The following is a 12,310-nucleotide window of genomic DNA, read 5'->3' as shown; positions in this document are numbered from 1 at the left end:
TTTCCTTAGCTGACGTGGACGGTATAGTGGGAATTAAAAAAAGAATAGCTGTAATTTGGGAATTAGATAATTTCCCAACATTATTTAGGGAAAGGGCTCACTTAATAATTGAATTTATGCATTAGCAATAAGCATACAATTTCTTAAATGGACCTGATTCACACTAATTTATTGTGGACCACTAACATTAGAGAAACTATGGTTGTTTTATTAACAAAAAAAGGGGTCACTATAATTAAAAAAGGGTCACTATGTTGAAATAAAAGGCATTTTCGTAATATATGCCTAAGTGGTTAGTTTTTTTAATGAAATATTTTATATTCTGATCAATATGAATAATAAAGGCCACTATGTTAAAATTAGGGTAATAACGTCGTATTTCAAGTTCACACTATTATTAAATGTTGTAGTAGTTTTAATAAAGGTTGCCACTTTAAAAATAAGGTTATTATGTTAAAATTAAGCGTCACTATGGTCAATATTATGTCAGTTGCGTGTGTACAGACCTCGGAACCACAATAATATATTATTGTGGACCAGGTTCACACAGTTCTTTCTGCAATAAGCAAACGTAATTAGAGAAAGTGACCTATATTTTTAGTCAAAAACAAAAAATGAAAAAAGCAACTCACAGACAACAATAATAATGAATATAATTGCATATCACACTATATGAGTGATATCACCATTAATTTAAGGCATATATCTTCCCAGAATAAATTATTTGTCTTTTCTAATTTTTGTAAAAATTCAATTATCAATTTAAATAAATAAATAAATAAATAAAAGAGAAAAAAGGGTGGAGACTTTAAGGATCACATCTCAAAATTCCACCTAAGTACCAGCAAAAGCCCCACACTTTCTATCTGTCTACCTCTTTCTCTCTCCTCAATTTTTTGGCGGGAAGAGTTTGCGGCGGCGGAAGATGGTCGGTGTTACGGCGGCGTCGACGGTGGTTGTAGAAGATGAGCCGCCGCAAAGGATGTCGTCAACTGAGTCTAACTTCCGTGAGCTTGACGATGCTTACTTGCAGGTTTTTCTTTTTCTTTTTAATTTTTAATTTGGGTTTTATTCAAATTATTTCTATTTTTAAGTGTGATATCAATTTTAAATATCAAATACTCGTTTTTTTTTATTTTATTCAAATGAGGCATTAAGCCAGGATCAAATACTCGTATGTTGTAGGTTTTTTTTTTTTTTTTTTTTTTTTTTTTTTTTTTGATTTTTTTAAAAAGGCTTTTAGCTAAGTTGAACAACTGTTTTTTTTTTTTAAAAAAAAAAAAAAATAAATAAAATAAAGTTGAACTACATACTGATTATTACGGGGAGAGTTTAAATTTTGTTGATTTGTATTTGCCAAAAAAATTAGATAAATACTCATAATAAACTATAAAACTATTGTTTTTGTACCAATTGGTTGTTGGTGTAGTGGTGATTGGGACTACACTTGGTAGGGAACCAGATGGAACACAAAAAAAAAAAAAAAAAGAAAAAAAAAACTATTGTTTTTGTAAGAATAATTAAGTAACTTTAGTTTTGAATAGGTTGAAAATCAACGATATTTTAGGTGAAATGAAAAATACCCATGTATTCAAACTAAAAAAATGATTATAGAATATACATATTTAATTAAACCAAATAGAAAAAATCTTGGTAATTTATGAGTACAATATAATAACACCATCACAAAATTCAAACAATTGGAATTAATGTGAGTGTACAATCGCAACCTTGTATTTTTTTTCGTATAGAATTTTGGTGGAGTATTTTGCAATGTTGCTATGTCAAATAGACAAATACTTTTAAGCTTAATTTTTGTAAAGCAATAGAAGATTAGAAGTAGGATAGGAATTTAGATATTTTAAATGTTTATTGGTTGATATTTAATTTTTTTTACTGTTATATAAATTATTTATACAGCACATTACATTAGCATGGGATTTTTTTTTCAGATATTATGGCGTGAATTAAGGGATGGTGTTTGGCAGTTTAAGCATATTACTGCTTTTTCTTGTACTAAAAAAAAGAATTTGTGAATCTTAAATCTTTTTGACTTTAGTTTAGTAGTCATTGGCTTGTAATTACTCCGTCTGAAAAACGGGTTCAAGTTTTTCAACCTTTTTTGTTTTGAAAATTGAAGAAAGTACAGTTGTATGATAACTCTCCTTTGAATATTTGATCATGGCTTATTATGAAGTAGTTCCTTTTTTTATTTTTATTTTCTTTTTTAAAACTTTGTCCAATAACTGGCAATTAGTATTTATTGAAGGGAATAAAGTAGCCGATAGATTGACTGCATTGACTAATGTAGGGGTTGTTCTTGAAGAGAGGCTGGTTTATTTCGATGTTCCTCTAATCAAAATAAATGAGCTTCTGTGGTAGCTTAGTTTCTTTGGTTTTGTTTGGCGTTGGCCCTTGTTTGCAATAAAAAATAAAAGAGGAATTTATTGAAAATATGTGTCTAGTGATTTAAATTTTTAGATGTGGATCTATTCCCCAAAAAAAATAAAAAATGTAGGTGTGGATAATATGTGTTGCTACGAAAAGTATTAGTACAATGAACAGTCAAATGCGAGACAAGTCAGACAACTGATGATATCACAGTAATTACACAATTGTGAATTGGGACATAAAAAGAGTTGGAATCATGTGACTACTAATTCCGGGTGGAGGTGAGTACAATCAATAATCATACATTCATACATGTTCTTATTAAAACCAAGATATGATTCAATAACTAGAAAATCCTTTAGGTCCTAACTTATTGAAGTCCTATTTGATAAGTTGGCTGATTTGCCTGTCATGTTACTCTTTGATGATGTGACTATTAATTCTGGGTGGAAGGAGTACAACACATGGAGTCAAATATGCTCTTATTGTTTCTTAAGAACCAACATATGATTCAACAGTTAGGAAACCCTTCGACCCCCCCCCCCCCCCTCTTTCCTTCTTTTTTTTGGCTTATTATATGCATCCGTATTATCCTTTCCATATTATGTGTTGGGGTTTATTTTGAATTTGACCTGTAAACTTTTGAGAAACATCACATATTATAAATCAAGTTCCAATGTTGTATTGTACTTTATGCCACAGACTCAAGCAAGAATATGGCTTGGAGAAGTGTTGCAGATAAGATTTGATGAACAGATAGACATCTCAGATTTACTTGCTGATGGGGAGCTACTGTAAGATCTTTTTTGCACTCATTTTATTACATTTTGTTTCCTCCAACTTGTTGTAGTGTTGTACACTCTCTTAACACTACTAATAATTCATGGAAAATTGGAAACCAACGTACATTTTCTTTGTGTCAACAAAACTGAGAAGCTGAAAGAGGGGGGGGGGGGGGGGTTCTTGTACACATAAAAGGCTAGAGCAGTGTATCTTACCTTTTAGCTCACAGAAAATTTTGAGATGCCTTGTTTGTGAAATTTTGACAAGGTTGGATGAACTTAGCTACTCATTGATCAGACGGATCATGCTCTATTAAGTTGCCAAATTCTGTTATGCATTGAAGATTTTAAATAAATTTAACCTTCGGGGATTATCTTCTTACTGGAAGTTGTTTTAATAATTAGTGTTTATTAGATTTAGTTCTTATTTGTCATAATTAACAGCAATTTGAAAGAAGTATCAACACTTTTTGTCTTAAGACTCGAGAGTACAAGACTACAAGTAATTTACATGTGCTCTATTTTGCTTTTGCCTTAGGCCCTCAGTTTGATGTTCCATTGATGGATAATTTGCTTACATTCTGTTTGTTTTTGTAGATTTGAAGTGTCTGAGGTGATATCTAAAAGGATACCATTACTTCATGTGGATGATACTCAGAATAAAGTGTATGAATGGAAAACTCTTGCATCAAACAAGAGCACTCGGAGATATATGCCCTATTATAATGTTGATTCATTTTTAAGGGTAGGGATTACACCAAGGACCTCCTTTTACTGATAGTCTGATACTGCACTCATGCATTATTATCCTTGTGCTCATCAATTTATTTCCTGCACTTCATTGAATATATGGTCATTTATCTGTCCAGGCTTCATTTTTATATTCATCTGTTAAAGAAATTGCAAATATGAGTTCCCTCTTTAGTGGATTACTGTTGAATTATATTAATTAGGCTATGTGAATCATTAACCAACTGAAACCCATCAGCATGAGCATTTGAGTGTTATGGTGTCTAATATTAGAAATATTAGCAACCTGTTTTAAGATCCTTTTCAATTTGCAGATGTGCAAAAATCTGGGCATAGACGGAATTGATCTCTTTGCTCCCTCTGATGTTGTGGAAAGGAGGAACACTCGAAAAGTTTGCATGTGTTTACGTTCTCTATCAAAAAAATCACGGTTAAGAGATTTAAATGTAATATCTCCAACATCATTTGTGTACAAAGTCTTTTTTTTTGGTTCATATTGTTTAATTGATTGTATTGCTGTAATTGTAAACGTGTGTAGGTTCCTGATTTTGATAGTGTCACTTGCACTTTAGCAATGCCGACTGACATGGTTGAAGGCATTCGGAAGAGCCTAGAGATGTCACAGTCAACCTCTTCACTCTCAGCTGAACAGGAAGTAGAAAAGGTTTCAAGGGTTAGAGTTTGGCAGGTATGTTTGTAAAGTTTGGAAGTATAACAAGAATAGAGGACAAGTAGTCTTACTACACCCGCTGTCCATTTTTGTTTTCCCCATTGGGGTTGACAGGGTAAAGTCGTATCCCCTAATAAAAAATAATTACCTAAATCACTAACTAAAGTAGATAGGGAAGTAGGGTCGAACTCCACAGGGAAACAGGTCTTTTTAATTCTAATTAATTATTATAATCTAAATTATCTAAGTAACCAATATTTTTAGGTATGAATTCTATACTACGAAGAATAAGTTTAGGGAGAAAAGAATCAATAATAAGGAAACCTAGGGTCACAGGTTCACCAATAATTAATATTCCGGGATAGAACGAAATAATTAATAATTAACAATGCACAGATAACATGATTAACAGGCTCTCGCAATTTATTAATCAACATAGGCTCTCGCAATTTACTAGACCTAAGTTCCTATTAAAATTAGTCTTTAATATTAAATCAACATCTGCTCGATTCATCAATTCAATATTGCTAAACATTCACAATCAAATTACATCTGCTCGATTCATAATCTAATTGCAAAGAATTAAAACAATTCAATAGGAAATTATCATGCAATATCAATAATCAATAATAACAAACTATCCCTTCATATTAATTATGGATCCCCATAAACCCTAGAATGGAACTACTCACTAATCATCATAACTAAGCCAATCAAGTAAATAATTAAAAGCATAATCAAGAAAACAATTAAAATAGCTTAAATTAAAAAGGGAAGAAATTGTACCAAAAATAAATCTGGAATTAAAGGAAGTATTAAGAACAAAAGTTTAGAGAGAATTTAAGAGAGAGAAAAATACTAAGTAGAGAGAGAAAGTCTAAGAAAGAAGGTCAGCTAATAATTCCGTACATAATCGTATTTAAACCTTTCCTAAAACAAAAATTAAAACTAAACTTAATCAGGTCCTAAGAAAACACGCGCCCGATCGGGCGAAGGGCCGCCCGATCGGGCCCGCCTTTTTGTCTTGCCCGCTACTGATGTGCCGCGCCCGATCGAGCTTACGCTCACCCGATCGGGCGCGGCTCTTCCTTGAGGGTCCTTATGCGCGCAGCCGCCCGATCGGGCGTATGCTTGCCCGATCAGGCCCGGTCTTCTTCTTCGAGGCTTGGATTTCGATTGGGCTCAATTCCTCGGCCCAATCTAAGTTTCCTCATCGGGTCTTGATTAATCGATCCAATAACCCCGGGATCACATACCGAGCCCTTAATCACCGGCTCTCACCGATCCTGGGCTTCAAGAGTGGTCGTATCCTTCTAGCTTCCGTAGTCGATCCATAAAGCCCGGGAAAATGCTCCAAGAGTGCAATTTCCTGTAAAATACAACTAAAACTACGAAAACACTAGAACACACAAATTAGTAATAAAAGTGGCCCGAAAGAGCAAAAACACTACTAATAACGACCAAGAGACGGGGGTAAAACACTATATAAAATGGACATATCAGGGGTTTTGTTACTTTTTTTTGCTTTTTTATATTTATTTATTTTTAATTGGTTGAGCACTTTGGTACCAATTTATAAGAGCAAAGGGGATGCTCAAGATTGCTCATACTATCGAGGTATAAAACTCATAAGTCTCACCAAGAAATTATGGGAGGGAGTGATAAGACTTGAGACTGAGGAAATTTATGAGAATCTCCAAAAACCAATTTATGTTTATGCTAGGACGATCTACCATGAAGGCTATGCATTTGATAAGGAACATGTTGGAACATTATAATGCAAGGACATAGGAATAACACATGATTATCATTGTCTTAGAAAAGACTTATAATAAGGTGTCAAGAGATGTGCTTTGGTAATTACTAAGATGGTTATTCCTTGTAAGTGTGTTGACCTAATTAAGGATATGTGTCTAGATGTCAAGACAAATATAAAGACTTGTAGGGGGAGTAACAAAGGATTACCCTATTAACACCAAGAGTTGGCATTAGTCCTTTCCTCTTTGCAATAATGGAGGATGAACTAACAAGGCTGATTCAAGGTAAGATACTTTAGTGTATGTTGTTTGTAGATGATATTGTTATTGTGTTAATGGATAAAACTAGAGGTGGGGTTAATGCCAAATTGGAGCAATGGAGGAAATTCTTAGAATCTCGGGTTCAGATTAAGTCGGGGCAAGACCAAGTACATGGAATGTAGTTTTAGCAATACAAGGATGTCAAGTTGGGATACAATAATGTTGGATGGTAAGGAGATTTCCATGACTGCATATTTTAGATACCTAGGGTGGATTTTGCAGAAGATTGGAGAAATCGACCAAGATATAATCCCACATGATTAAGTCAGGATGGCTCAAATGGGGAGCAACATCTGGAATATTTGTGTGACCGGAGTATACCTTTAAAGTTAAAAAAAAAAATTCTATTGGATGGGTTTTAGACCAACGTTGTTACATGGGTTAGAAGGTTTGGCATTCAGGAAAGATCATTATAGGAAAATAGAAATAGCGGCGATGCGTTTGTTAAGATGGATGTGTGGGAACGCCTTAAACGATAGAATTAGAATTGAAGATATTAGAAGGAGAGAGTCGCGGACATTGTAGATAAGATAAGGAAGACCAATTGCGTTGGTTTAGGCATGTCATGCGGAGATGGGATCATGGGAAGATGCACAAGTAAGGAAAGTAAAGGGTTGAGATTGAGGGAGCTTAGAAGAGGGAAAGGAGGACCGAAGATGACTTGGATGGAAGAAGCTAAGAAGAACATGAAGAAATTGGATTTGCAGGAGCATGTAACACTGGATAAAAGGGAATAGAGGTAAGGGAACATTGATGGCGAAAGGAGATAAATATTTGGTTCATGTAGCCGGCTCCATTTTTTGGGATAAAGGTTTTGATGGATTGATTTTTTTTTTTTTTTTTTTTTTTTTTTTTTTTTTTTTTTTTTGCGGACTTCATAAGAGACGAATTGCTGGAGCCAGTGTAGTAGATGTGGGAGGAAGGTGGTGATCCTTCTAGCCATTGTTACTATGGACCTATGGGGCAAACCCAAACTCCCAAAGTGACAAACCAAAAGGGGAGCAAATAAAAGGGAAGGAAGGGGTATATTTGTTTCAGTATTAGCCGAATTGTTTTCTTTCCTCTTTATAGAGAAAATAGAAAATATATTTTATTGCAATTGCTCTCAATAATTTTGCTCTATTTTCCTGACAATCTGTAACTGCCATTTGCAGAGGATGTCTAATTCAACCTCCGCTGTTAGTAATGGTTACTCAGATAATTGTGATGAGGCTGAAAGCAGATTTGTGGTTGCTGAATCTTCTGGATCATCAGACTATGCTTATGATGCTGAATCTCCAATTATTTCGGGTTCACCACAAGTAGTCAGAGAATATCGTTCAGAATTACAGTTAAGCATGGGAGCAGACTTCAAAAATGAGGACGATGATCAGTATGAATACCTGTCTCCATCTAACGCTGAATCTGTTGGTTCACCTTGTTCTCATTATTACAGTGATGGAGAGCTTAGCATGCCATCCTCAAACGATTTTGGCTCTCATATTAGCAGTAAAGTTCCAGAACTAAATAGTGAGACTAATCATGGGTATCAATTTGGTGATGTCAGGCATGTCCCAATTGATTGGGAAGATAGTCATTTGAATTTTGGAAATGTCAAAGATGCCAACAATGATGAAGTTGATTGGGTATCCCATGATAATAAAGATGTAGATACAAGTCATACAACTTCTCATGGTATTTATCAGATTGGCGATGATATTAGCAACAAACATCTTGGAACTTCAAACAACCTTTCTATAGCTGACTGTGACAAGAACTTCGAGTTGGGTGAACCCCTTAAATGTGCTGTAACAGATGAATTTCATGTCGTTGAGGCTCCATATTTGAGTGATACAGATGTACCAGCGGACAATAACTCAGTCAAACATGAACCATTTATCCGTGACATAGTTCTTGATGTTGGTGAACCCTGTTTTCATGGGAAGACTGACGACAAGGTTCTTTCCAGTGAGCCTCTAATACAAGGCCCTTTTGTTTCCAAACCCTCAGAATATCCCGATTTTTTGTATGATAGTGAGAATCAAGCATCTAATACATGTACAGAAGTTTTAAATGTTGGAGAAAACTCCTGCTATAATAGGTTAATTAATGGGAATGCTACTTCAGAAGATGTGGCAGGTCAATTGAGGTCTCATGAAGAGAACTCTCCTTGTTCTGTTGATTGTGATGGGCACAGTTGCAATTGCTCAACTTTGCTTGCTGTTAAATCAAATGGTAATGATGATCAGTTGAATTCTGCAAGATTTATTGCTTCAAGCAGCATATCTCCATCGCTTCTTGTAAGAGACACTATTATCTATACAGAGCTTCATCGTTCTCCGATACAAAATGACAGAATGTCATTTGATGACAAGAAGATCACACCAGATTATACAGAAAAACACTCTGGCAACAACTTTATGGATGTCAATGAAAGTAATTTGTTGGATATGCCTCACATGAATCTAAATTCTGTACCTTATGTGGTTGTGGCTGAGAATGGCACGAAATTCTTAAACGATTGTCAAGATGCCATGAATGGATCTGAGAGTCATAATGTTCTTGTTGAAAGTGTTGATGACAAACTTAGTAACACAGATAATGCAAATCTTGTTAATAGTTTTGCTTCAGCTCTTTGTGATCCTCAGTCAGAAGCTCAATCCCCTAAAATTGTGGAAGATACAAATCATAAGCATCTTCACTGTGTGAAAGAGGCGGAAAAGGTGAATACTACATAATCAGCTGATGATCTATTTGCATGTGACCTCTTAACTCTTTGGTGTGAAATCTATGCTTCTTTTGTTGTTTCGTGGAAAAAAAAAAAAAAAAAAAAAAAAAAAAAAAAAAAAAAAAAAAAACTACCTACCTTTTTTTTTAATTGTTTCCCTTTGCTTTTGAATTTACTTCTATTTTTAACTCTGAACGGGTAATTTATAGCAAGATTGCTCCTAAGCATTTACGAAATTAGGATTTACTAATTGAATTCCCCATTTATTTTGCTGTTGCTTTAGTAGTATATTTCTCTCCAAAAGTTCTGGTAATCTGTTAGGTTCTTTTCTCCTAACAAGTCTTTATACGAACCTTTTTGAACTTGCTGCTCTTTGCTTAAACTTGTTGATCTCGTGTCTGAATTATTAAAACTTACACATGCTAAAACTCATTTTTTGAAAATAATAAAGCCCAAGTCTTGACTGGTTAGAATTAAGGGCACGCACGTTCTAGATCTTTACATAGACCATGCCAATCACAAAATTCATAGTGGGTGGTGGTGGCTGATTTCACATGACCTGAATAGCTATTTTCTGGTTTAGGAATCTAATATGTTCTTTCATTTGTCTGGCTTCATATAGGGAGAGTCTGGATTTGTAAAGCAAGAAGATACCGAAAAAGATCTACCAGTGCATAAGCCCCAAAGGAAATTGCTGAAGTCAGTTGTCAAGGGTACTGCACTAGTAGGCATTGCTGTTTTCTTGCTCCATCTCAGGTACGTATGGAATAGTCTATCCAAATGAGTAACTTTTCGTTAAAGCTATGCATACCAAGTTCTCTCGTTGAATTCATTTTCTATGCATTACAGAAAGAACAGGCGTGAGAATCTCTCTGAAGCAAAGAAGCGACCAATTCACTTTGTGATACAGGGTAAAACTAAGCCATCGCAGAAGGGTCAAAAAAGTGGAAGTACAAGCAGTGTATATCCAGCTGAGAAGCTTAATCTTGGTTTATAGACTACAAGAAGCAACCTTGTGGTGATTGAGTGCACCACTAATCAATACAAGCTTGAGAATATATATATATATAAATGAGATGTAGGGTATGTCCATGTATGCTGTGAATGCTGATAACCACAAACCTAGGAGCTTATTCTTATAGAAATAAACATGATCATAGCAGTGAAATTCGGTGTAGAAGCTCTCGTAATTGGAGCAACATTTTATTTTGTAGATCATTGTTGTTTAACCTTCTGTTAGCTCTGCTACTGCATTTAACTTGCTGCGGTTTGAGGAAGCTCTTTTTATTTTTCTTTGCCTCAGATATCTTGATTAAAGGGATCAGGAAATCTTTTATAGTCTGGCTTCTTGTTCATTCAAGTGAAGATGTATTTAATTATAGTACTAGCTGTCTAGCTGATGCAAGATCTATCAATAAAGTACAGTAACAGTAACAGTAATTATGTTCATCTCCAAATATCCACCATCATCTTGTAAATTTCAAGTTTTATTTTTTATTTTATTTATTTATTTATTTATTTTAATTAAAAATAGAATTAATTACCCCTCTTCCCCTCTCTTTGAGGGTATGAATTTCTTGACCTAATTGTGTATTAAAACTTACAATTTTGATCCTTTAGTAAATTAACCTGCATTTATGTTTGTGAATTGTATGTGGTAATGTAATTTTATACTTTAGAATTTTTTTTTATGGAAAATTTAGGAGTAAAGACCTTTTAAGAGGGCGGCTTTGTGAGGAAGGACCTTTATTTAAGACAAATATTGTAAACAAGGGACCTTATAAGTTGTGTTTGGTTATGAAGTGGGACAAAGTGCTATTCCGACTAGTCAACGCCCGACTCCAGCGTTGACTTTCAAGCGCCTAGCACGTGACACTTAAAAAAACCGTTTTTTCCTTTTTTTTTTCCACTTTTCCGATCCATTTATAGAAGCTTGCGGGCCAACCCTTGGATCGACCCTTGGATCAGCCCATTGGTAGTAGACCTTACCTTACAAAATTTGAACCCGATCTAGACAACCCATTGGTGGTAGGCTATGCCTAGACAACCTTAAATCCCATAAGCTTAGCCACAACCTGACCCAACTTAATCAAATGCCATATTTACGCATTATTATTAATGTTTATATGTCAACGAAGAAATGCTGTCAATCAATCTCATACAATCTACATTGTTTGGGTACCATGACTAAATTGTCTACCTTTTACCTTTCATATTCGTCGATTAATATACTTGTATTTATTTTTATATAATGTTATAATATTATTGTATATTAGATCCCTTCACAATTAAATTAGGCTGGATTGAGAAAATACAAGTTTATCATCTTGTTTATCAAATAGTAAAATTGTAAATAAGTCAATAATATTTCATTAATATGTGTTTCGCCACACAGTGTGGCCATCCATCATGAGGGGTTATTTCGTTAGTGATTTAGGAGTTACTAGGTAAGTGTTGTAGCCCTTGTAGGGGTTAGGGCCTGCTCACTTCAGCTTAATTTCAGTTCAATTCAGCTTTAATCAGTTCAGTTCAGTTCAGTTCAGTTTAGCTCCTAATTTCCTTCTCTCATAAAATATTCATTTCAGTTCTATTCAGTTCAGTTCAGTTCAGTTCAGCTCAGTTCAATAAATGTAAATAGGCCCTTAGTCCGTCAATGTTTCATCAAATATGAGCTTACAATTATTAAATTATGAAAATATTATATTGCAAATCTATTATTACTTATTTACCATTTCGACATTTGTTTATCAAAATAATGAATTGAAACTCCCTCGATTAGATTATATAGTTTTGGTTAGTTTTTGACACCTCATGCGACGCCACTCGGTCTAGTCTCTACTCTCCAGTATTTTATTTTATTTTTTCACCCATGCAAATACCAGGCATTGATATTTGATACTCCACTAGTCCACTCGATGATTCCCACCACCTT

General features: G+C 34.4%; 1 protein-coding gene across 1 annotated transcript; it reads left to right on the top strand.

Moving 5' to 3' along the window:
- The first annotated feature begins 848 nt into the window (after positions 1–848).
- LOC145628973 (uncharacterized) lies at positions 849–10,762 on the top strand. Its single transcript, XM_081681426.1, has 8 exons — positions 849–1,033; positions 3,094–3,185; positions 3,771–3,918; positions 4,238–4,369; positions 4,462–4,611; positions 7,826–9,373; positions 10,001–10,134; positions 10,228–10,762. The coding sequence occupies exons 1-8, from the start codon at positions 926–928 to the stop codon at positions 10,373–10,375; spliced, it is 2,460 nt and encodes an 819-aa protein (XP_081537552.1). The 5' UTR covers positions 849–925; the 3' UTR covers positions 10,376–10,762.
- Positions 10,763–12,310: the final 1,548 nt, after the last annotated feature.

The sequence above is a fragment of the Chenopodium album genome, chromosome 4 (assembly GCF_948465745.1).
Source record: "Chenopodium album chromosome 4, dcCheAlbu1.1, whole genome shotgun sequence".
In the NCBI taxonomy this organism is placed as follows: domain Eukaryota; kingdom Viridiplantae; phylum Streptophyta; class Magnoliopsida; order Caryophyllales; family Amaranthaceae; genus Chenopodium; species Chenopodium album.
The sequence above is the reverse complement of the archived record's forward strand: the minus strand, read 5'-3'. Positions and strand labels throughout refer to the sequence as shown.